This window comes from Carcharhinus amblyrhynchos, unplaced genomic scaffold (genome assembly GCF_965287045.1).
Source record: "Carcharhinus amblyrhynchos unplaced genomic scaffold, sCarAmb.v2.hapA scaffold_50, whole genome shotgun sequence".
NCBI classification, from domain to species: Eukaryota; Metazoa; Chordata; class Chondrichthyes; order Carcharhiniformes; family Carcharhinidae; genus Carcharhinus; species Carcharhinus amblyrhynchos.
The window spans coordinates 938,037-965,466 of NW_027649791.1; the positions used below are offsets into that span (position 1 = coordinate 938,037).

A 27,430-nucleotide genomic window follows, 5' to 3' on the forward strand; every position below is an offset into this window, starting at 1 on the left:
CATTATTCACAGCTGGACAAATATCCAATTTCCCAGATCAAGGATTTGTGTGTAAATTTGGCTGGGGGATTCTTATTTTCAGAATTAGATACGAGTCATGCTTATTTGCTGTTGCAGCTGAAAGAAGATTTGCAGAAATAGTCCACCTTCAATACTCCAAAAGGCCTCTATTAAAACATAAGGTTACCTTTTGGGGTATTGTCGGCCTGCTCGATCTTCCAGAAAACAATGGGGAACATATAACAAGGTTTGCCCCAGATGACCATATGTCTGAATGACGTTCACAATACAGGTAAAACAAAGGTGTAACATCTACAGAACCTGGAGTAAATTCTAAGTCATTTTTCATGGGCCGGTGCGTGCCTAAGAAGGGAAAAATATGACTTCCTGGTACTCAAGTGACCTATCTGGCCTACAAAAGGTGTCCATTTGTCAGAGACTAGCACCTCTGGGTTCCCATGTGTTGAAAAGGAAGTGCCAAGTTTCTCTACCATTATTTTTGTGATCACCCAATATACCCTATGGATGTTCATCTACTCGGTGTAACTGTCCATAATGACTGGAAACATTGAACTCATGAATGGACCTGCATAACCCACGTGCAGCCTAGTCCATTGGCTACCTGGCCATTCCTACAGGTGTAGGGGAGCTGCTGATGGCATCTTTAGTTCTTGGTGGCACCGACCCATAAGTGCTGCTACACCTACATCCAATCTAGGCCACCAAACATAGCTTTTTGCCAACACCTTTGTTTTGGATACTCCAGGGTGTCCATGATGTAGTTCAGCCAGTATGGAAATGGCGACCCTGACTCGGAACAACCACTCATGCCTCCCATAGCTGCATGCCATCTTCTACAGTGAACTGCTGTCTTCGACACCAATACAGGTGGAATTGGGGCAGTACTGGTCTCTCTGTTTCTCCCGTCAGTAATAATTGTTTAACTTTTGCAAGGACAAGGTCCTTTTGCATCCAAAGACGTCTATTATATGTGGCCACTGGAAGGGAATCCAGAAATTCATGGTCATTCCCATTTCTTCTACTTATTCTACTATCAGTGAGGTGTCTGCTCAAGGCAGCCTACTTATGACATCCGTGTTTGCCACTTGGCCTCCCAGCCAGTGTTCTAACTGATAGTTGGAGGCAGCCAATAATAGCACCCAGTACCGGATGAGGGCCAATGCTATCATTGGCATCACTTTGTCCTCTCTTAGTAGCCCCAGTAGCAGCTTGTGATTGGAGACAATCACAAATTTCTGCACAAAGATATTGATGGAATTTTTTATTACCGCCAACCATGTTTTTCAATGTGGGCATACTTTCTTTTCACTGTGTTCAACATCCTGGAGGCAAATGCTATCGGACATAAGGCATTTGGCAATCTCATGCTAATATCACCCCAATGCCTTACGATGATGCATCACAGGTTAGCACTAATTCTTATCTCAGATCATAATCTGCTAAGACATTCAACAGTAACAGTCATTCCTGAACTCTCAAAGCCAGCATTTGACAGGCAGATTAACCCCAAACTTGATCCTTTTTTTGCAGCTGATGTAGCAGAACCAAGATGGAGGCCCGGTTTGGTATAAATTTTCCATAGTATGTCACCAGCCCCAGAAACAACCATAACTCCTGGATGGACCTGGGAGCTGGTGTGTCTTTAATCACCCGCACCTGATCCGCCAATGAATGTAGACCCAACTTGTCCAATTTGTAGGCCAGATAGGTCACTTTCTTAGGCACACACTGGCCCATGAAAAATTACTTCGAAGTTACTCCAGGTTCTGTAGGTGTTACACCTTTGATTTACCTGTATTGTGAACGTCATTCAGACATATGGTCATCTGGGGTAAACCTTGTAATATGTTCTCCATTGTTTTCTAGAAGATCAAGCATGCTGACGATACCCCAAAAGGTAACCTTATGTATTGATAGAGGCCTTTTAGAGTATTGAAGGTGGACTATTTCTGTGAATCTTCCTTCTGCTGCAACAGCAAATAAGCCTGACTCGTATCTAATTCTGAAAATAAGAATCCCCCAGCCAACTTTACACATAAATCCTTGATCCGGGAAACTGGATATTGTCCAGCTGTGAATAACGGTTTATCATTTGCTTAAAGTCCCCACAAAGACAGACTGAACCAGCTGGCTTCAAAATAGGAATGGCCAGTGCTGCCCATTTTGCGACAGGTTTTATGACACCTCCTTGTCCCAGTCTTCTAATTTCTGTTTCCACCTTTTTCGTTAAAGCAAACCGAGTATCCACAATACTCGAGATTGGCCTAGTGCTTCATGTCGTTAGTGTTTGCTTAAACTGGACCAGATGCTGGGGAACACGACAGCTCAGTGACTATCACTGTTTGCTGTGCAGACACATGGATTTGGGCTGGTGTCTGTGGGAGTTTGCGCATTCTCCCCGTGCTTGCGTGAGTTTTCTCCGGTTTGCTCCCACACCCCAAAGATGTGCTATTAGGCTGATTGAAGGTAATAAATTGTCCCTAAATTAGTTTCCCTCAACGTGGAATGCCATTAGCATAGATAAGGGTCATGGGTGGAGGGGGGACTGGTAATGTTAAAATGGTGGCATGGGCTTGTTGGGCCGAAGGGCCTGTTTCCCGGGCTGTTTCTGTTCTTTGTTCTAATACTCAGAGGTTTCCCTGTATAAGTTCTCAGTCATGCTGAAGTATTGATTGATGTGAAGGATTGGAATCCAGTGCAAATTTTATTGAACACTGATTCTCTGTCACCAACAGATTCGCACCCTTACTGACCTCTATTAGTACTGCACATCCATTTTATTGTATGGTTAACTTAATTGGGTCTGATTTGGACATTGCTATACAGCTTAGTTGTTCCACGAAGGATGGAAGTGGACCTTTCAAGCTGTGCACTTTCCTGGACACTGGCCTACATGTAGTTTTCCTAAATTTAGGTCTTGAGAGGTGTACTAACTCCGGCAACAATTACAATGCTTTGCTAGGCGGGATTCTGAAGGAACTGTTCACTATCTGGTCAAAGTTTGGTTTTGCTTTTGGGCTGTAATGTGGGCAGATCTGGTTCACTTGTACCTGGATACACTATCCAGAGGCTATATGATCGCTCTAAGTGGGGCATATGAGTTGCAGGGTATCCCGATGGAAGTGGACACCCATGCAGTAACTAGTGGGGTGCCACAGGGATTGGTGCTGGGACCCCATTATTCACAATATATATTAATGATTTCAATGCGGGTGAACTGTGACGTGGATGCAGAGGTCCTTCAGAATGATCTGGACAGGTGGTGTGAGTGGGCAAATCAATGGCCGATGTTATATAATTTGGATAAGTGTGAGGTTATTCACATTGGAAGCAGAAACAAGGAGGTATGGCTATAAATTGGGAGAGGGGAGTATGTAGCAGGACCTGGGTGTCCTTGTGCACTAGTCACTGAAGGTAAGCATGCAGGTGCAACAGGCGGTAAAGAAGGCACATGGTATATAGGCCTCCATTGTGAGAGGTTGAATACAGGAGCAGGGATGTGTAGTTGCAATTATACAGGGCCTTGGTGAGGCCACAGCAAGAGTACTGTATGCAGTTTCGGTCTCCTTTTCTGAGGAAGGATATTCTTGCTCTTGAAAGAGTGCAGGAAAGGTTTACCAGACTGATTCGGGGTATGGCAGGACTGATGTCTAAGGAGAGATTGACTCGGTTAGGATTGTTTTCACTGGAGTTCAGATGAGGAAGTGGAGGGATGGGTTAGTAAGTTCGCTAGCGATATGAAAGTTGGTGGTGTGGGTAGTCTGGAGGGATGTCAGAAGTTGCAGCGTGACATAGACAGATGCAAGACTGGGCAGAGAAGCGGCAGATGGACTTCAATGCGGATAAATGTGTAGTGGTCCATTTTGGCAGGACCAACGGGATGCAGGAGTACAAGGGTAGGAGTCTCAACAGTGTTGAAGAGCAGAAGGATCTTGGGGTCAGGGTCCATAGGACTCTTAAATCGGCCTCGCAGGTGGAGGATGTGGTCAAGGCGGCGCATGGTGTACTGGCCTTCATTAATCAAGGGATTGAGTTTAGGAGTCGGGAGGTAATGCTGCAACTTCATAGAACCCTGTCAGACCCCACTGTGCGCAGTTCTGGTCGCCTCACTACAGGAAGGATGTGGAAGCTATTGAGAGGGTGCAGAGGAGATTTACAAGGATGTTGCCTGGATTGGGAGGCATGCCTTATGAAGATAGGGAGCTAGGTCTCTTCTCCCTGGAGATACGAAGGTTAAGAGGCGACCTGATAGAGGTTTATAAAACGTTGAGAGGAATAGATAGGGTGGATTCTCGGAGGCTATTTCCCAGGGCTGAAATGGTCACTATGAGAGGACACAGGTTTAAGGTGCTGGGGAGCAAGTACAGAGGAGATGTTAGGGGTAAGTTTTTCACTCAGGAGGGTGGCGAGTGAGTGGAATCAGCTGCCATCGGTGGTGGTAGAGGCGAACTCACTGGGGTCTTTTAAAAGACTTCTGGATGAGTATATGGGATCTAATGGCATTGGAAGTCACAGATAGTTCTATGGCTTGGTAGGTATAGATGTGATCGGTGCAACTTGTGGCCTGAAGGACCTGTTTGTGCTGTAGTGTTCTATGTTCTATGAATGAGGGGAGATTTCATAGAGACTTATAAAATTCTAACAGGACTATGATTAGACAGAGTAGATGCGGGGAAGGATATTCCCAATAGTGGGGGAATCCAGAACCGGAGTCACGGTGCGAAGCTTCAGGGTAGACAATTTAGGACAGAAGTGAGGAGGCATTTCTTCACCCAAAGAGTGATGAGCCTGTGGAATTCATTACCACAGGAAGTAGTTGATGTCAAAACATTGAATGTATTCAAAAGGCGGCAGCAGGATGTAGCTCTTGGGTTAAGTGGGATCAAAGGTTATTGGGAAAAAGCAAGATTAGACTATTGAGTTGGATGATCAGCCATGATCGTAATAAATGGTGGAGCAGGCTTGAAGGGTCAAATGGCCTTCTCACAGAAGATGCTCCCATTTTCTATGTTTCTATGTAAGTCATAAAGACTTTACAGATTGAGAAAATCACCAGAAAAAAAAACTCCAAAGCTTCCGTGCCATCAGGCCTGGTTGTATATATTTTTTGAAAGTGACTAAGATTCTGTTATTAGTGCTTTGGTACTGAATAGTCTTCGTCTTTATTTGACCAGCATTTCAGTCAAGCTATCCTTTAATTAAAATGGTACTTAGTTGAATAAAATAATGTTAATTATTCACTTAAAGCGAGTGTCAGGTCTTTATATTAATGAATCTTTAAGCATTAATGCAGAACAGTTAACACCTTCCCAAACACCAGATTATGAAGTGAGGGAATTAACCTCTGCAACATAACAATTCCAAGGTTTTAAAAACTACTGTAGAGAATAGATGCATTGGTTGCCACCTATCAAAATTTCCTAGATTCGGAAAAGGTTCCAACAGATTTGAAAACTACAAATGTAACTTCCCAATTCAAGTCAGGAAGGAGATAGGAAGCAGGAAACTCTGGGTCAGTTTGACTGATATTTGTCATTAGGAAAATGCTGGATACCATTAAGGTATTTAGAAAATCATAAAATCATGTTGATTTTGCTCAACAAATTACAATTTATTAAAGATGTATCAAGCAAGATGGATAAAGGGGAACAGTGTACTTGGATTTCCAAAAGGCATTTGATAAGATGCCACAAAGAAGTTTACAACACAGGATATGAACCAATGGTGCAGGGTGATAGTGGCACAGATAAGAGTTATAATTAGTAGAGTGCCACAGGGATCACCGCTGGGCTTCAATAATTTACAATCTATATTAATGATTTGGATGAAGGAGCCAACTGTATTGTAGCCAAATTTGCTGATGATACAAAAATAAATAGATCCCATTCAAAGAGTCTGGAAAGAGATACAAATGAGTAGCTAGGTAAACATTTGTATTACGATGTGGGAAAATGTGTGGTTGGCCACCTTGGCTGGAAGAATACGAAAGTATTTTTTTTAAATGGTGAGAAACTACAGAATGCTGCAGTGAAGGGGGATTTGGGTATTAGTATATGAATCACAAAGTTGTCATACAGGTGCAACAAGTAATTAGAAAGGCAAACAGATTGGCACCCCTTATTGCAGAGGGGAGTGAAAAATAGGGGAGTCTTACTATAACTGTAGAGGGCATTGGCGAGACCGTATCTCTAGAATTGTTAACAGTTTTAGGTTTTGCTACTTCAGGTTCACGCTTGTATTGGAAGTAGTTCAGGGAAGGTTGGCTTGGCTGATTACTAGAAAGGGGGATTGCCTACACTCTGGAGTTTAGAGGAATAAGAGGTGATTTTATAATAGATGCGTTGGTGGGGTGGGGGTGGGGGTGGGGGTGGGGCGGTTAACCAATTCGACAAAGAGAATGTTTCCCCTTGTGGCAGGATCAAGAATTGGGTGTTATATTTTCAGAATATGGGAACTCTCATTTAAGATGGCGATTAGAAGGAATTTCCTCTTTCAAGAGGGTTGTGAATCTTTGTAATCTGCTTAGGGTCCACTACTCATTCTATTTTTTTTGTAGGTTATCTAGACTTTGGTGCAGAGACCAATATTAGAAAATTTACCAATATGTAATTTGGCAACAGATAGTTATAGATTATTTTAAATTTCAGGATGATTGATAGGCTGGTGAAAGTGACATAAACATGGCAGATGGTGATCAAAAGAGAGAAATGTGAAGTGATGCAATTTAAGACGACTAATGTGGAAGGATAATGGCAAGATTTTGAAAAGTCTAGATGATTTTCGTGTTTATTTGCATAAAGATGACATGGTAAACAACTTAAGCTGGTTAAAAAGTCTATGGTTACTTAGGTTTACGAATTATATATTAAAGCTGAAAAGATATCATTCTGGAATTTTATGAAGCACTACTTGGGCCTCAGTTGGATTGATGTGGACAAATGTGAAGCATCACATTTCAGGAAAACTGTTTTAAACACAGGTATAAAAGAAGTTCATCAGAGATGATGGGCTTCTGTAATTAGGCGTCTGGTAAAGTCTGGACTGTTGTCCTCAGAACAGAATGGTTGGAAAGATGATTAAGTAGAAACAGAGATAGAGTCATAGAAGTTTACAGCATAGAAACAGGTCCTTTGGCCAACTTGTTCATGCTGCCCTTTTTTTTAAAGCTACCAAGCTAGTCCCAATTGTCCACATTCAGCCCATATCTCACTATACCCATGTAACTGTCTAGATGTTTTTTAAAAGACGAAATTATACCTGCCTCTACTACTACTTCTGGCAGCTTGTTCCAGACACTCACCACCCTGTCCGTGAAAAAATTGCCCCTCTGGACACTTCTGTATTTCTCACTTCTCGCCTTAAACCTATGCCCTCTAGTTTTAGATTCCCCTACCTTTGGGAAAAGGTACGAACTATCTAGCTGATCCATGCCTCTCATTATGTTATAGTTCTCTATAAAGGTCACCACTCAGCCTTCTACGCTCCAGAGAAAAAAGTCCCAGTCTATCCAGCCTCTCCTTATAATTCAAACCATCAACTCCCAGTAACATCCTAGTAAATCTCTTCTGCGCTCTTTCTAGTTTAATAATATCCTTTCTATAATAGAGTGACCAGAACTGTACACAGTATTCCAAGTGTGGCCTTACCAATGTCTTGCACAACTTCTAAAAGACATCCCAACTCCTGTATTCAATGTTCTGACCAATGAAACCAAGCATGCTGAATGCCTTCTTCATGGCTCTGTCCACCTGTGACTCCAATTTCATGGAACTATGAACCTCTACTTCTAGATCTCTTTGTTCGGTAACTCTCCCCAGTGCCCTACCATTAACTGAGTAAGTCCTGTCCTGGTTCAATCTACCAAAATGCATCACCTCCCATTTACTTAAATTAAACTCCATCTGCCATTCATCAACCCACTGACCCAATTGATCAAGATCCCGTTGCAATCCGAGATAACCTTCTTCACAGTCCACTATGCCACCAATCTTGGTGCCATCTGCAAACTTACCAATCATGCCTCCTATATTCTCATCCAAATCATTAATATAAATGACAAATAACAGTAGACCCAACTCCGATCCCTGAGGCACACCGCTGGTCACTGGTCTCCAGTTTGAAAAACAATCCGCTGCAACCAATAGATAAGGGTCATGGGTGGAGGGGGGCACTGGTAATGTTAAAATGGCGGCGCGGGCTCATTGGGCCGAAGGGCCTGTTTCCTGGGTTGTTTTTGTTCTTTGTTCTTTAACCACCCTCTGGCTTCCGTCATGAAGCCAATTTTGTATCCATTTAGCTACCTCATCCTGGATCCTGTGAGATTTAACCTTATGCAACAACCTACCATTCGGTACCTTGTCAAAAGCCTTGTTAAAGTCCATGTAGACAACATCAACTGCACTGCCCTCATCTACCTTCTTAGTCACTCCTTCAAAAAACTCAATCAAATTTGTGAGACATGATTTTCCACTCACAAAGCCATGCTGACTGCCCCTAATCAGTCGTAGAATCATAGAACCCTACAGTGCAGAATGAGGGGAGATCTCATTGAGACGTATAAGATGATGAATGGGATGGATAGGATAGAGACTCTTCCCACTCAGAAAGGATAGTAGGACTAGGGGGCACAGCCTCAGATAAAGGGGGGGCGGTTTAGAACGGAGTTGAGGAGGAACTTCTTCACTCAAAGGGTGGTGAATCTCTGGAATTCTCTGCCCGTTGAAGTGGTGGAGGCTACCTCGCTAAATATTTTTAAGACGCGGGTTGATGGGTTTTTGATAAGAGAGGGGATTAAGGGTTATGGGGAGAGGGTGGGAATGTGGAACTGAGCAGCGACAGATCAGCCATGATCTTATTGAATGGCGGGGCAGGCTCGAAGGGCTAGATGGCCTACTCCTGCTCCTATTTCTTATGTTCTTATGTTCTAACCTATGCATCCCTGGACACAAAGGAGCAATTTCTTAGCATGGCCAATCATCCTAACCCACACACCTTTGGACTGTGGTCTCTAAATGCCTGTAGATCCTGTCTATCAAAATACCTTCCAACACCTTACCAACTACAGATGAGGCTCACCGGCCTGTAGTTCTCAGACTTTTCCCTGCAACCCTTATTAAACGAAGGCATAGTACTTGCCATCCTCTAATCTTCAGGCCCCTCACCTGTGACTATTGATGATTCAAATATCTCGGCTAGGGGACCTGCAATTTCCCCCCAGCCTCCCACAATGTCATAGGATACACATCATCAGGTCCCAGGGATTTATCTACCTTAATGAGCTTTAAGACTTCCAGCACATCCTTTTCTGTTATACGTACAGTCCTCAAGACATCACTATTTATTTCCCCGAGTTCCCTAACATCCATGATTTTCTCAACAGTAAATACTGATGAGAAATATTCATTTAGGGTTTCACCATCTTGTAAATCCACACATAGATGACCTTGTTGATCCTTAAGAGGCCCTGCTCTCTCCTTACTCTTTTGGCCCTTACGTATTTGTAAAAGCTGTTTAGATTCTCCTTTGCCTTATCTGCCAAAACAATCTCGTTTACCCTTTTTGCCCTTCTGATTTTTCTCTGAACTCTAATCCTATACTCCCTAAAGTGGAACTGAGCCACAACAGATCAGCCATGATCTTATTGAATGGCGGGGCAGGCTCGAGGGGCTGGATGGCCTACTCCTGCTCCTATTTCTTATGTTCTTATACTCTTCAAGGGATTCACTTGATCCCAGCTGATGATAAATTGGAGAAGTTGGGAATGTTTTCTGTGAAGCGAAGATTGAGGAGATTCAAAATTACAAGTCGTCTGGACAGGGAAGAGAAACTCTTTCCATCAATGGAAGGATCAAGAACCAGAGAAAAGAATCATAGATTCCTCACAGTGCAGAAGAAGCCATCCAGCCCACTGAGTCTGCACCAACTCTCACAGTATCTTACTCAGGCTCTCTCTGGCCTTATCCCTGTAACCCCACATTTAAGGTCAGTGGCAAAAGATAAAACGATGATATGAGGAAGAGTTTATGTGCTTCCTGTGCATTGGTGGCAGCTTCAATCAAGGTATTCAAAAGGAAATTGGATTATTAGGAAAAGGAGAAAGAACAGGTTAAAGGGAGAAAGTGCAGAAATCACACCAAGTGACTGGCTCCTTCTGGTCAGAATGTTGTAACCATTCTGTAATTAATGATTTCCAAAGGAAAGTGGATGGACACTCAAGGGTAAAATTTCTGGGGCTATCGGGGTGTCGTGGGTTAACGAAACTGACTGGATTGCTCTACAGAGAGCTGCTATGGTGTGAGTGGGCTGAATAGTAGTTGTGCGCTCTATGACTTAAGATAATGTGAGATTTTGATATGGAAAATACTTCCTCTGATGGCTCTGTCATTAAACAAAGTTCAAAGATTTGAAATCATTAGCAAAAGACCTTCAAAATCACTCTTCAGTCTCAAAAAATAATCATCTATCACTCTTTGTTCTGTCTCTTAACACCAAAGAGTGGTGAGCCTGTGGATTTCATTACCACAGGAAGTCGTTGATGCCAAAACATCGAATGTATTCAAGAGGCTGCTAGATATAGCATTTGGGGCGAATGGGATCAAAGGTTATAGGGAGAAAGCAAGATTAGGCTACTGAATTGGACGATCAGCCACGATTGTAATGAGTGGCGGAGCTAGCTCAAAGGGCCAAATGGCCTCCTCCTATCTTTTATGTTTCCACGTTTGTCAGAATTTTATATCCGTATTGGCACTTTTCTTTTAATTTCTTGGACTTTTAATTGGGATCTGGAATTGGAACATCAGAAGTTTCAAAAATCAGCCAAGTCCATAAATCATTCTAAAAGAGAGATGGACAGATATATGATTATGTGGAACTTAGAATTACAGACAAAAAGCAGGCATGTGAGACCAAGCATGACTGTTGTTTCAAAAAGAGGCAGCAGAGGCATGATGAACCAACTGGCCTACTTCAGTGCTATAAAATTTTACGATGCCATGAAACTCAAATAGATTCAGGAGGACATGGACTAACAGAATGGAAAGGGATAAGACAGATGTGAGATGATGCATTTTTGCCACAAGAGAAAAGTAGTCTCTACCAAAATGGTAGAGACACTAGGGCGGGAATGTACACAAATCTTTGAAGGTGGCTTGACAAAGTGAGAAAGCTGTTCACGCACAGAACGATATGCTAAACTTTTATTTTCAGAAAGACACTGCTAAGTTGGAGAAATCCAGGGAGCAAATTTTAGCAACTATGTCAATATCTTAGAAAGGAGGCAAAAAAGATTCCATGCCAGGTTGCAATTAGTTTTGGAATGTTTTTGCAAGGAGCAAGCACACAAGACTGGCTGAATGGTCTCCTTTTCTTCTGTAAATTTCCATGGCCCTATCCCTCAAATCAACAAATTGTGTTTTATTGGGAAATGGCATCAACAATTTAGAATATTTTTTTAAATGGAGGGCAGAGTGAAAAAACAAAGTTTTTCCTCTTGGTTTGTGTGTTTATTTATGTACTTAAATGTGGAGGTGTAGAGCCAGTTTCTATCAAGTTGCACAATTCAGTTTATCACCAGCACTGCAAATTGAGAAGTTTTTGTTGCATTTAGTTACTCAGGACCCAGTTGTGAATCGACATTCAGAATGGTGATCATTCTTTAATAGAATTACAGCTAATGTCTTACTTTGCAATAAAATACTGAAATGCAACATCCTGTAAAGCATAAAGTTATGTGCCATTTTGATGATAGGAAAGGGGAGGAAAATTTTAAATGAACTTTCTCCCTCTCCACCATCCCAAGACATAAGGAAAGCTTCTTATTTTAGGCTTTTGAATGAAGAATCAATCAGGATTCAAAAGAGATTTCATTAAGAAAAATCACAAGATTTGATCTTAATTGTTAAAGCACACCTACCTTTTTATCAAGTTTTAACCAGTTTGGATACCCCTTGTTGTCTGTATACTGGAGTCCAAAATACCAGATCTCTCGTAGGCCAATTGTTTTGACCACCTGTGGAAGAACAGTATAAATTCTCTCTTTAAAATCTAAATTATTTTCATCATTCACAGGATTCTAATCTGTAAATAACTACATTTGATTAGAAGTCCGAGATTTGTCATGGAACAAGCAAAAAGGCAGCATCAGGTCAAAATGATTTTAACTGTGCTCAAGTTTCAAATGAAGTGTAATAGAGTGGATATTGAACGTACATTAGCTAATTTTCAAACAAACAAAAGATGCCTTTTGGCTGAGACACAACAAAACACAAAAAACAAGTCATGGGTATTAGTAATGGGTGAAAAATGTTCACAACTATCCAACGGAATAGTAACAGCAGTATAAAAGGGTTCTCTACTTTAGTAAACATGAGAATCACACAATGGTTTCACTTGGTGATTTGGAAACAGTCTCTGAATCGGTAAACGACAAGCAAGCCAATTAACCAATGGGTCTGGGAGTGGTACGTTTCCATTAAGAGTACTGAAGATGATATTGTTTAGGAAAGGGTGTACTGCAGTCTGAAAATATTTTAAATATCATCCCTTTTTCATTCAACTTTCACTCAATAAGAGAGATCTAAAACAGGTTCAAACATTGACTAATTTGCAAACAGATGAAAGATCAAAACTAAATTTTGAAACCACATTCGAGTTAGGCTCATTACAACACAGAAGGAAGTTATTTGGCAAACCAAATCTATGCCATTTCTCAGTAGAAAAATCCAGTCACCCCCATTCCCTCACTCTATCCCTGTAATCTTGCAAGTTTATTTCCCTCAAGTGCCATTCCAAGTTTCCTTGGAAATCAGCAATCATTTCTGCTTCTACCACCCTCGTAGAACGGGACCTCCAGGTCAATACCATTCATTGAGTAAATAAAGTTCTTCCTCACACTCCTCCACATCTCCTGCATACAATTTTAAATCTGTTTCCCGGAGTCCTTGTATGATCAGCTAATGGGAAGAGCTCTTCTTCATTCACCTTTTCTAACCCGGTCATAACACTGTCAAAGATCCTCCCTTCTAAAGTCTAGTGACCAGAACAGGACGCAATAATGTAATTGGGGTCTAACCAGTGTTTCATAAAAGTTTCAGCATAACTTCTCTGCTTCTGTACTCAACACTTCCATTTATTAAACCCATGATCTCGTATGCTTTACTAATTATCACTGTGTCCTAACTCCTTCAAATGTTGTACAAGAACCCAGAGATCCTACACATTCTAGAACTGTGCTGTTTAAACTAAATCGCTCCCCTCTATCCCTTCTGCATATACTGTTGTGAAGCAGAGGTGGATCCCCTCTGTCAAGAACAAACACCTAACCACTCAAAGGAGTACTTTGCCTCTTAATCTGTAAGAGTGAGTGTGAAGTGGTATACAAAGAACAAAAGAACAAAAACAGCCCAGGAAACAGGCCCTTCGGCCCAATGAGCCCGTGCTGCCATTTTAATATTACCAGTCCCTCCCTCCACCCATGACCCTTATCTATTGTTTTTATGGCAATCCACATTGAGAGAAATTTAGGGACAATTTATTACTTCCAATCAGCCTAATAGCACATCTTTGGGGTGTGGGAGGAAACCGGAGCACCCGGAGAAAACCCACGCAAGCACGGGGAGAATGCGCAAACTCCCACAGACACCGGCCCAAATCCATGTGTCTGCACAGCAAACAGTGATAGTCACTGAGCTGTCGTCTTGCCCAGCATCTGGTCCAGTTTAAGCACACACTAACGACAAGAAGCACTAGGCCAATCTCGAACATTCAAGAGCAGCCCAAGTACGACCCATCGCGTGTATGCCCCTCGTTGGACAACAAGGCGGACCGACTTAAAACCTGGGAATTAAAAGAGAAAAAAAAACATTATCATACCATATCCTTTTACATTACCAGGGACGTCCCACTGCTAATGAACTTTATTTAAAACAATCTCCTATATCCTCCCATCTCCAAGCCACTCATGTGTCTGTCTAAGTTACTCTTAAACAACTCTAGCATGTTTGCCTCCACCACCTTGCTTGGCAGAGCATTCCATACCCCCACTACCCTCTGTGTGGAAAAACCTCCCTCTAATATCTGTGTTATACCTCTCCCCCCTCACCTTAAGCCCGTGGCCCCTTGTACTGTGTGTCTCTAACATAGGAAATAGCTTACCTCTGTTTATCTATACCCTTCATAATCTTATATACCTCTATCAGATCCCCCCTCAGTCACCGTCTTTCAAGGGAAAACATCCCCAATTTGCTCAATCTTTCTTCATAACCCAGTCCTTCCATACCAGGCAACATCCTGGTAAACCCCCTCTGCACTCTCTCCAGCGTCTCCACGTCCTTCCGGTAGTAAGGCGACCAGAACTGGACGCAGTACTCTAAATGCGGCCTAACCAACGTTCTATACAACTGCAACATTAGACTCCAGCTCTTATACTCTATACCCCTTCCCATAAAGGCTAACATACCATAGGCTTTCTTCACAACTTTCTCCACTTGTACTGCCACCTTCAAAGACTTGTGCACTTGCACCCCCAGGTCTCGCTGCATTTCTATACTCCTTACGGGTTTACCCTTTATCATATAACTACCCCCCACATTATTCCGACCAAAATGCATCACCTCACATTTATCCGGATTAAACTCCATTTGCCATATATCTGCCCAATATACCAGCCTATCAATATCCTGTTATATTGCCAGACACTGCTCCTCACTGCCTGCCAATCCAGCCATCTTGGTGTCATCAGCAAATCTGCTGATCACACCAACTACTTCCTCTTCCAAATCATTTATATACACTACAAAGAGAAGAGGTCCCAGTACTGGCACACCACTAGTGACAGACCTCCAGCTAGATAAGGACCCCTCCACTACTACTCTGTCTCCTCTAAGCAAGCCAGTTCTCTACCCATCTAGATACCTGGCCTCGTATCCCTTGAGCCTTAATCTTTTCTACGAACCTACCATGAGGGACTTTGTCAAACGCCTTACTGAAATCCATACAGACGACATCAACGGCTCGTCCTTCGACGACCGTTTTTGTCACCAAAATGGTAGGATTTGCTCTTCAGCAAATTTTGGTGATTACATCTGAAACTCTGCCTAAAGTCAACAAGTAACAAATGATTTATCTAACTAACACTGAACAAACCAAACAAAACAGGATTCTAATGGAATGCTGTTCAGATAAATACAATTCCCACTTATTAACCAAAAAATAGAATTTAGTCACACGCAAAATAATAACCGGGTTTTGCGTCTTCCGGAATATTCTGGGCCTCCTCAGTTGATTCTCCTGTTTAGAACTTGTGTCTTTTTTGGTACCTTCGTTATCAAGATGAGGCTTTGAGCTAATACCTATCAGCTGTGGCAGATAGCAGTTGCTCTCCTCCTCTGTCGCACTAAATCTTCCTTTTATATCTGTGATGACATAACAATATCCCCCACAATATGATTGATCCTAGGTTACCAAAACCATCAAATTTAAATTTAATAGGTTCTAGGCATCTAACTGCCTGATTCAAATTTGATTGGCTGAATTCAAAAAAATTCAAAAGCTTGAAAACCTGTTGTGTTGGTAACCCTGCTGCTTGGCCTTCTGATACAAATGTTTCATTTTTGGCACTCTTCATGTACTTGCATTTTTTCAAACTTTCTGGGGTTGAAAAATACCCACCTTAACAGATAATTTTACAAACACCAACTTTGCAACAATATGCATCACCTTACTTCTCTGTATTAAATTCCATCTGCCCATTCTGCTAGTCTACGGCCCCCGGCAGTCCATTGGTATCATCCTCACCAACGGCCATTCATCCAAGTTTATCATCAGCAAATTGAAATTTTTTTGTATTCCACAATCCAAATAATTTATACATATTAAAAAAGCATTGACCCATAGGGAATTCCATTTTCTACCATCCTCCAGTCTTAAAAACAACTACTTTCAATGATGCTTTTTTTTGTCATTAACCTAACTTTTATCCAAACTGATATTGCCCATTTTTTTTATATTGAGAAACAATTATGACAGAAGGCTTCTCCACGGGGTCCGTGTTTGATGCAGATCTCAAGGCAAGTGTAAAAAAAAATCAAATACTTGGCACAAAATTGGTAGAAGTATATAGTTTTAAATGATATGGTCAACATACAAAGTTCCACTCTAACTTAATGGCTTATGTTTCAATATGCTGAGGATGCAGAGGATGTAGAGCCAGTTCTTTGCAAGTTGTCTAATTCAGTTCATCATTAGTAATTCAAATAGAAAAAGACTTCCATTGCATCTGGTTTCCTGGGCCAGTTACAAATCTACATCTTTGACACATAATGCACTACTGCAGTCAATGTAATATTTAGCTACAAGATACAACAATTATAACATTTCATTTCAATTTGCATAATGTTGAGAAATGAGGTCAGAAGTTTCAGTTCCCAGCAGGCTCGGGTCTTTTGCACATGCAGCACACGTGCAACGGTCACACACGCCAAGTCACATTGCAAGAATCTGATCAGGAGATTTAGGATGGGAGGCCATTCCAGAGGAGGTAGCAGGACACTGGGGAGGTGGGGTGGTGGTGCTAGTGGGCAGGTGGGGTGGTGGTGCTAGTGGGCAGCAATTGGTCTGAGAAGAAAGCTTCAGGCAGAAACAAAGACACGGATCAGAAAGAGGTCCTAGAAGTAAAGCTAAAAGGAAGGAGCAGAGAAATAAGGTGTTACTTGAAGAGAAAAAGCCACAGACTTGAAGGAGAGTGGGTTTGTACAAAGTCCTGAAGATCTGAGAGGGCAGCCAAAGGTTGGTGGCTCCATACAGAGCAGTAGTAGTATTCTGCTTGGCCTGGCCAATGGATCTGAAATTGTGCTTGGAAGGTGAAGTTTTGGAGTGTACTTGGAGATCAAAGGGAAAGGAGTATTGGAAAGAGATTAAAACTCACTGGTGGATCCTTGCAGTTGTCCAAGTGGAAGTGACATTTGGAGAGTTCAAATGTGGAGTTTGCCTTGTGATAAAGGCAAAGTTTCTGTGGTACTGCTTGGCTCACAATGTAACAAACATCTGGGTAGATTGTTGAGAAATCCATGGAAGTGGCTTTGGTTGCATCTGTTACTTACTTTGGGATTTTCAGTTATAAAAGGGGGCATAGGTTCAAGGTAAGAGGGAGAAAGTTCAAGGGAGATGTGCAGAGGCAGCTTTTCATGCAGAGAATGGTGAGTGCCTGGAATATGCTGCCAGAGGAAGTGGTGGAAGCAGGCACATTAGCAACATTTAAGAGACATTTGGATGGGTACATGAATAAAGGAGGGAATAGATGGATATAGACTGAGTAAATTTTTTTTTTTTAGTTAGGGCATCATGATTGGCACAGACCTGGAGGGCTAAAGGGCGTTTCCTGAGCTGTACTTTTCTTTATTCTTCGAATGTGATGTGTCTAACCATAGTTTGCCTATTAATTCACTTATCCTGAATATTTTAGTACAAGACAGATATTGAAAATTGCCTTACCTTTCTGAATTCGTACATGCTGGTACCAATACTATTGGGATGAAGCAACAGCATTTGAATCATCTTATGCTTGCACTGGGATTTTTCCCCAACCTTTGTTAGGCATTAATATAGTTCATTATTAGTTTAATTAATATTTTATCCTGTGTTTAAAGTTCATCAGCATATTCCTGTGGGGTTGGTTCAGTAGCTTTCCTCCATAGTTTCTAAAAAGACACAAGTTAGGATCCAAGCCTGGCTTCACTCTGGGATCTAACCCATCCAGTATCAGTTGGGATCATAACAATACTCTATTTTGATTGGTTGGAGTTGGGAAAGGAGGGGGAGGAATTCCAACTTAAATTAAAGATCTTCCTCCTGTGTCCATATGCCTCATCATACACTTCACCCCCAACATCAGCACCCCATCCCCAAAATGCAGTGTCTCAGTATGGTATATAGTTGAAAAGTAATAGCACAAAAGCTTTATTTTGGGATAATGCAAGAATTCAACAGGATATTTTGTTTATTAAAAAACTGTAGAAGGGTCATTTAGACTTGAAACATTATCTGTTTCTCACCACAGATGTTGCCAGATGTGAGTTTTTCCAACATTGCGTGTTTTTATTTCAGATTTCCAGCATTTACACAATTTTGTTTTTATTTGTTTTTTTTTCATTATGCGACCAGATGATTTTGAAGTGTTTTCTATGGAATGAGTTGAAATAAATAAGATTTGGATTCATTATGGCATGACTAATGTATACAATCACACCTGAGGATTATGTCCTTCAAAAGAAGCACTGCCAAAAGGGACTGTCACAAGATGACATAGTCAAATTAAAAGATGGAATCATACAGTACAGAGAAGGCCCTTCAGCCTGTCAACTCTGCACCGGCACACAAGAAACACCTGAACTCCCACCTTATCCCCATTTACCAGCACTTGGCCCATAGCCTTTAACGTTATGACATGCCAGGTGCTCATCCAGGTGCTTTTTAAAGGATTGAGGCAACCTGCCTCCACCACCTCCCAAGCAGCACATTCCAGACCATCACCACCCTTTGGGTAAAGATTTTTCTCACATCGCACTAAACCTTGAACCTACGTCCCCTCATGACTGACCCTTCAGCCAAGGAGAACAGCTGCACCTTATCCACTCTGCCCATGCCCCTCAATCTAATGCACCTCAATCAGGTCACACCTCAATTTTCTCTGTTCCAACAAAAACAACTCAAGCCCATCCCAACTCTCTTCATAACTTAAATGTTACATCTCAGGCAGAACTCTGGTGAATTCCCTCTACACCCCCTCCAGCGTGATCACATCCTTCCTATAAAGTGGTGACCAGAATTTCACACAATACTCTAGCTGTGGCCTCACCAAATTTCTATACAACTCTAACATGACTTCCCTGCTTTTGTAATTTATGTCTCGATATCCCATATGCCTTCCTCGCCACCCTTTAGTCTTCAGAGATCTGTGGACAAACACGCCAAGGTCCCTTTGTTCCACAGAATTTCTTAGTGTCCTACCATTCATTGAATGCTTCCTTGTCAAATTACTCCTTCTAAAGTGTATCACCTCACACTTTTCAGGGTTAAATTCCATCTGCCACTTATCTGCCCATTTGACCATTCCATCTGTATTTTCTCGTAACCCAAGATACTCAGCCTCACTGTTAGTCACCTGGCCAATCTTTGTGTCACCTGCAAACTTACTAATCCTACAGCCCACATAGTCATCATTATATAGTTGCTGTTTAAGAAATCAAACTTAGAGATACAAGCATAGGGAGCCTAAAGGGCAATAAAATCCAGAGCAAGCTTTTGAGCAAAGACAAGGAGCTGAATCTTTTATTAGGCCACAGCCATGGAATTGACAGAGGTGATTGTAAATTGCAAAGGAGTTCTTTCTCCAAGTCAGCAAGGGAACTCCAGCAGTATTCAATGTCATTCTGACTATATTTGTTAGCTAAGTTCACAGTCCCAAGAGTCAGAATTTTAGATGCTATCATTGTTGTAACCATCAGCAACCTAAATGCCCTAATTCCCAGTCAATGCATTCTGCCTATGGGTAAGTCAGGCATATCCAGGATGTAGGAAACAGTAATGCTCCAGGTTATGTTAAAGCTCCAGGTCACAGCCAGACACTAGGTTGAGGTTGTGTGGTAGCTCTAAAATTAGTTCAGGAATCTGGAAATCCTCAAATGCATACATGATAAACGCAAAAGCAGAAACTGAAGTTATTCAACAGGAAGATCAAGCATTGTACTCAGTCAAACAGCAAGTAAAATAGCACAACATAGAAAATAAACATAGAACATTACAGCGCGGAACAGGCCCTTTGGCCCACAACGTTGCGCCGACCAGTCTTATTTTTAAAAAAAACATTGACCCACTAATCTAAACCAATCCCTTTTCGTCCATAAACCTATCCACCAATCTCTTAAACGCCCCCAAACTAGGCGCATTTACAACTGCAGCAGGCAGGGCATTCCAGTCCCTCACCACCCTCTGGGTAAAGAACCTGCCCCTGACATCCGTCCTATAACTACCCCCCCTTAATTTAAAGCCATGCCCCCTCGTGCTAGCTTTCTCCATCCGAGGAAACAGGCTATTACCATCCACCCTATCTAAACCTCTAATCATCTTATATGTTTCTATAAGATCGCCTCTTAGCCGCCTTCTTTCCAGTGAAAACAACCCCAAATCCCTCAGTCTCTCCTCATAGGACCTCCCCTGCATACCAGGCAACATCCTGGTAAACCTCCTCTGCACCCTCTCCAAAGCCTCCACATCCTTCCTGTAATGTGGGGACCAGAACTGCACACAGTACTCCAAGTGCGGCCGCACCAGAGTTGTGTACAGTTGCAACATGACGCTGCAACTCCTAAATTCAATCCCCCTACCAATAAACGCCAAGACACCGTACGCCTTCTTAACAACCTTATCTACTTGATTCCCAACTTTCAGGGATCTATGTACACATACACCTAGATCCCTCTGCTCCTCCACTCTATTCAAAGTCCTCCCGTTAGCCCTATACTCAACACATCTGTTATTCCTACCGAAATGGATTACCTCACACTTCTCCGCATTAAACTCCATCCGCCACCTCGTGGCCCAGCTCTGCAACCTGTCCAAGTCACCCTGCAAACTTCGACACCCTTCCTCACAATCTACCACACCTCCGACTTTGGTGTCATCAGCAAACTTACTAATCCACCCAACTATACCCTCATCCAGATCATTAATAAAGATTACAAACAGCAGTGGCCCCAAAACAGATCCCTGAGGCACACCACTCGTAACCGAACTCCATGATGAATAATTACCATCAACCACCACCCTCTGTCTCCTATCCGCTAACCAATTCCTGATCCAAGTACCTAAATTACCACCAATCCCATACATCTGCATTTTCTGCAGAAGCATACAATGGTGAACCTTATCAAATGCCTTACTAAAATCCATATATACCACGTCTACTGCCTTACCCCTATCCACCTCTTTGGTCACCTTCTCAAAGAACTCAATAAGGTTAGTAAGGCACGACCTTCCCGCTACAAAACCATGCTGACTATCTCTAATCAATTAATTACTCTCCAAATAACTATAAATCCTATCCCTAATAATTCTTTCTAAAACCTTGCCCACTACAGAAGACAGACTCACTGGTCTATAATTCCCAGGGAAGTCTCTGTTCCCCTTCTTAAACAATGGGACAACATTCGCTGTCCTCCAATCTTCCGGTACTATACCAGAGACCAACGACGACCTGAAGATCAGAGCCAGTGGCTCTGCAATCACCTCTCTTGCCTCCCATAGAATCCTAGGGTAAATCCCGTCTGGACCAGGGGACTTATCTATTTTCAACCCTTCTAGAATATCCAACACATCCTCTGTATCAACTGCAATACTTTCTATTTTACACCCCTTCACCCCAGTGACCTCCTCAGCTACATTCATATCGTCCTGCATGAACACCGAAGAGAAATAATGGTTCAATGCCTCTCCAATCTCTTCCGGTTCCACACACAACTTCCCCCTACTGTCTGTAACTGGCCCCAATCTTGCCCTAACCAACCTTCTGTTCTTGACATACCTATAGAACGCCTTAGGATTCTCCTTAATCCTATCAGCCAAAGTCATCTCATGCCCTCTTCTAGCCCTTCTTAACTCCCTCTTCAACTCCCTCCTAGCCAATCTAAAGCTTTCTACTGCACTACCCGAGCCCTCAAGCCTCATCCGGACATAAGCCTCCTTCTTCTTCCTAACCAACAAATCAACTTTTTTTGTGCACCACGGTTCCCTAGCCCTACCAATTCCTCCTTGCCTGACAGGGACATACCTATCACAGACCCGCAGTAGCTGCTCCTTCAAAAAACTCCACATTTCAGACGTTCCTAGTCCCTGTAATCTCCTAGTCCAACCAATGCTTCCTAATTCTCTCCTAATGGCCTCATAATTACCCTTCCCCCAGCTAAAACTACTGACCCGAGGTTCATGCCTATCCCTTTCCATCACTAAGGTGAACGTAACCGAATTGTGGTCACTATCACCAAAAAGCACACCAACTTCCAAGTCTAGCACCTGGTCTGGCTCATTTCCCAGCACCAAGTCCAATATAGCCTCACCTCTAGTTGGCCTATCTACATATTGAGTCAAAAAACCTTCCTGCACACTTTGAACAAAAACTGACCCCTCTAACGAGCTAGAGCTATAGCAATTCCAATCAATGTTAGTAAAGTTAAAATCCCCCATAACAATTACCCTATTACTTTCACTCCTAACCAGGATCGTCTCTGCAATCCTTTCCTCAACCTCTCTAGAACTTTTTGGAGGTCTATAAAAGACTCCCAACAGGGTGACCTCTCCTCTCCTATTTCTAATTTCTGCCCATACTACCTCAACAGACAAGTCCTCATTAAACTTCCTCTCTGAGACTGTGATATAGTCCTTGACCAATAATGCTACTCCACCCCCCCTTCTACCTCCTTCTCTACTCCGACTAAAGCACTTGTACCCCGGGACCTGCAACATCCATTCCTGACCCTGCTCTATCCACGTCTCTGAGATGGCCACAACATCAAAGTCCCAGGTACTGGTCCACGCTGCAAGTTCATCCACTTTATTGCGAATACTCCTCGCGTTAAAGTATATACATTTCAAACCTCGCTCCGCCCCACCCCCACAATGCCGTGCAATGCCGTCCCCTTCTATGCCCCCCTCACTTTCACCCCCTCTACCCAGGATCCCACCCCCCCTCTGAATCAGTTTAAACCACTCTGCATAGCCTTCACAAATTTACCCCCCAGGATATTTGTTCCCCTCTGGTTCAGATGTATACCATCACTCTTATAGAGATCCCACCTTCCCCAGAATGAGCCCCAATTGCTCAAGTAATTAAACCCCTCCCTCCTGCACCATCCCCTCAGCCACAAGTTCAAACTTTCCCTCTCCCTATTCCTCTCTAAACTATCCCATGGCACAGGCAAGAGTCCAGAGATAACCACTCTGTTTGACTTGGCCTTTAGTTTCCATCCCAACTCCATGAAACTCTGCTTAATATCCCCTTCCCTTAGCCTCCCTATGTCACGTGTCCCCACATGAATTATAACTTGGGGTTGATCACCCTCTCCCCTAAGAGTCTTGAATATCCTCTCTGACACATCCCGGACCCCAGCCCCTGGTAGGCAACACACCAGCCCTGAGTCCCTACCCTTACTACCAACTCTCCTATCCGTCCCCTTAACTGTAGAGTCCCCAATCACGAGGCCCAATCTCTTGCATCCCCTAGACACCTGAGCTTTTACAATAGGCTCACCCCCAGAGTCCTGCTCCCTTTGGCTATCCCCAGTTGATGCTTCCTCAACTGTAGCCTCCAGGACCGAAAACCTATTTTGGAGGGGAACAGCCCCAGGGGATTCTCCTCCCACATGCTTCTTTCCCCTCCTCTTGACATTGACCCAAGACTGATTACTAGGAGTGACTATTTCCTTAAAACTCCTATCAATGTCTCTCTCTGCCTCACGAATTATGCGGAGCTCATCTAATTCCACCTCCAGCTCCTTAACACGCTCCTCCAGAAGCTTCAATCTAAGACACTTCCTACAAGTAAAATCCCCTGAAACACTACTGGAGTCCCTCACCACATACATCCCACAGGAGATGCAGCACACTGCCCGAACTGCCATCCCTGAAACAGGTAACAGCAAAAAAAAGTAAAAAATATTAAAAAAAACTTCCCCACACTTATAATTAGGTTAGAGGAGGTGGGAGGGTGGGATTCTCTACTAGTGTAGAGAATCGGGTATCCTCTCTGGACTAATTTATAGGGTTAGAGGCCTGAAGAAAAAAAAACGCAAATGAAATAAGGCAAGATATATTTCTAGCGTGCAAAGTAGAAACGAAAGTCAGTTTCACATATTCCTTTCATGCTTTACATAGTTGCAATCACATCTGCTATCTTGAAGAATACAAGGAATCCCCAAGTCATATTCCCCATCACAAGCTAGTATGAAACTTTCTGGTTCTTCCAGTGTTAGGTGACATTACTACTCAAGTGGAATGTGACGATAAATCCCACTTGCCCTTGGTAGTAGTAGGAGGAAACAAAGTCTCCCTGATGGAAAGAAACTGATTTAAAATCTTGTGGTTAAACTGAGTAAGTTATTTCCAGTCAGGAATCAGTAATAACAAGAACGACATTAAGAAAGTGCTAAGAGAGCCCAAAGCTGTCTTTCAGCAAGGAGAGCCAATTGATAAAATCAGCCATCACTTGGCTAAAGTCAAGATAAGGGACAATATACAGCAAACACTTTGGAACACTAGGCCAGTATCTTATACACAGTTAGAAGGAGCAAAGTGCTGCCTAGATTAGGAAAGATGTGGAGGTGTCAGTGTTGGACTGGGGTAAACACAGTAAGAAGTCTCACAACACCAGCTTAAGGTCCAACAGGTTTATTTGGTAACACAAGTCACTAGCTTTCAGAGTGTTGGTCCTTCATCAGGTAAGTGGGAGTTCTGTTCACAAACAGGGCATATAAAGACACAAGCTCAATTTACAAAATAATGGTTGGAACGCGAGTCTTCATGGGTAATCAAGTCTTAAATGCGAGTGGAGAGAGGGTTAAGCACAGGTTAAAGAGACGTGTATTGTCTCCAGCCAGGACAGTTAGTGAGATTTTGCAAGCCCAGGCAAGTCGTGGGGGTTACAGATAGCGTGACATGAATGCAAGATCCCGGTTGAGGCCATCCTCATGTATGCAGAATTAGCTATCAACCTCTGCTCAGCGACTCCACGTTGTCGTGTATCGTGAAGGCCGCCTTGGAGAACGCTTACCCGAAGATCAGAGACTGAATGTCTGTGACTGCTGAAGTGTTCCCCAATAGGAAGAGAACACACTTGCCTGGTGATTGTCAAGCAGTATTCATTCATCCGTTGTGATAGTGTCTGTATGGTCTCCCCAATGTACCATACCTTGGGACATCCTTTCCTGCAGTGTATTAGATAGACAACGTTGGCTGAGTTGCAAGAGTATGTACCGTATACCTGGTGGATGGTGTTCTCATGTGAGATTATGGCATCCATGTCGATGATCCAGCATGTCTTGCAGACTGCTGAAGTGTTCCCCAACAGAAAGAGAACACCCTTGCCTGGTGATTGTCAAGTGGTGTTCATTTATCCGTTGTCACTGGGGAGACCATGCAGACAGTACGTACCATGCCTTGGGACGTCCTTTCCTGCAGCGTATCAGGTAGACAATGTTGGCCGAGTTGCAAGTGTGTGTACCGTGTATCTGCTGGATGGTGTTCCCACGTGAGACAATGGCATCCTTTCTGATGATCTGGCATGTCTTGCAGAGGTTGCTGTGGCAGGGTTGTGTGGTGTCGTGGTCACTGTTCTCCTGAAAGCTGGGTAGTTTGCTGTGGACAACGGTCTGTTTGATATTGGAATAGTGTAGGTTAGATGTGCTTTAGATTGATTTCACAGGTCGGCACAACATCAAGGGCTGAAGGGCCTCTACTGCACTGTAATGTTCTACATTTGAAGTTGTGCAGTTGTTTGAAGGCAAGTGGGGGTGTGGGGATGGCCTTGGCAAAATGTTTGTCTTCATCAATGACATGTTGAAGGCTGCAGAGAAGATGTCATAGCTTCTCCACTCTGGGGAAGTACTAGATGACGAAGATGTCTGCCACGTCTCGTGTTTGTCTTTTGGGGAGGGTCAGTGCGGTTTTTCGCTGCAGCACATCACCAAGGCCATCCCCACACCCCCACTTCTTACCTTCATACAACTGCACAACCTCAAACAGACCACTGTCCGCAGCAAACTACCCAGCCTTTAGGAGAACAGTGACCACGACACTACAACCCTGACACAGCAACCTCTGCAAGACGTGTCAGATCATCAAACAAGGATGCCATCGTCTCATGTGAAAACACCATCCAGCAGATACATGGTACACACACTTGCAACTCAGCCAACGTTGTCTACCTGATACGCTGCAGAAAAGGATGTCCCGAGGCATGGCACATAGTGTCTGCGTGGTCTCCCCAATGACAACGGATGAATGAACACCACTTGACAATCACCAGGCAATGGTCTTCTCTTTCTGTTGGGGAACACTTCAGCGGTCACAGGCATACAGCCTCTGATTTTCGGGTAAGCGCTCTCCAAGGCAACCTTCACGACACACGACAACACAGACTCGCACAGCAGTGGCTAACAGACAAATTCCGCACGTGAGGACGGCCTCAACCGGAATCTTGGGTTCACGTCACACTATCTGTAACTCCCACGACTTGCCTGGGCTTGCAAAATTTCACTAACTGTCCTGGCTGGAGACAATACACGTCTCTTTAACAGGTGCTTAACCCTCTCTCCACTCAAATTGTCTGTACCTTTGAGACTTGATTACCCGTAAAGACTTGTATTCCAACCATTATTTTGTAAATTGAGTTTGTGTCTTTATATGCCCTGTTTGTGAACAGAACCCCCACTTACCTGATGAAGGAGCAGCGCTCTGAAAGCTAGTGGCTTGTGCTACCAAATAAACCTGTTGGGCTTTAACCTGATGAGTGAGACTTCTTACTGTAGATTAGGAAAAACAGGGACCATTAAAAAGTAGTGGCAGCTCAAAAAGCAAATGGGTTTTGTGGAGATTATAAGCAAACAGTAAATAAAGTGACGATCAAGAATGATACATAGCACTGCTTGCTAGTGAAGATTTGTCTTATGTAGCTAAATGGAAGGCGTTTTGTAAATTTGTAAAATTCATATCTATAATTGGAATTAACTGACAAGAACAAAGAATTGCTTGCCACATACACACAAAGGACTGTAATAATATGAAAGCTTACTATTTGGTGTATTCACAATGTTTCAAATCATCATGGGTCATATAGTAAGTGAACAAAAATGTACTAGTACCAAAAGAAAAAATGCTGGAAAATCTCAGCAGGTCTGGCAGCATCTGTAAGGAAACTTTCCAGCGTTTTCTCCTTTCGTTTTAGATTCTAGCATTCATAGTAATTTGCTTTTATTAAAGACGTACTAGATATCACAATAAATATTCTAAGTTAAAAAGGGAGGGAAAGAACAAAGGAAGGATTACAAACCACTTACCGTGACATCAATAGTGGGGAAGTGCTAAAGTCTACAAGATTGGATGTGACAACAAAACATTTGGAAAGTATTACTGTGATTGGACAAAGCCAGCATGGGTTTATGAAAAACAAATCATACTTAATACTGGAGTTTTTTCAGGATACTACTAGAATAGATAAGGGAGAACTACTGTTCTCACAGACAGAAGGGTCCAGAGGGGCAATTTTTCCACAGAGGGTGGTGAATGTCTGGAACAAGCTGCCAGAGGTTGTACAGGCGGGTACAATTATGTCTTTTAAAATGTATTTAGACAGTTACACGGGTAAGAT

General features: G+C 42.8%; 1 protein-coding gene across 2 annotated transcripts in view; it reads right to left on the reverse strand.

Annotated features, from left to right (window-relative positions):
- LOC145337479 (ezrin-like) overlaps positions 1-27,430 on the reverse strand; it is a 253,035-nt gene that overhangs the window by 154,805 nt on the left and 70,800 nt on the right. For both annotated transcript variants that reach the window (XM_080182269.1, XM_080182270.1), the window contains exon 4: positions 11,933-12,028. In XM_080182269.1, coding sequence (XP_080038395.1) covers positions 11,933-12,028 — 96 coding nt within the window. The remainder of the gene's footprint in view (positions 1-11,932; positions 12,029-27,430) is intronic.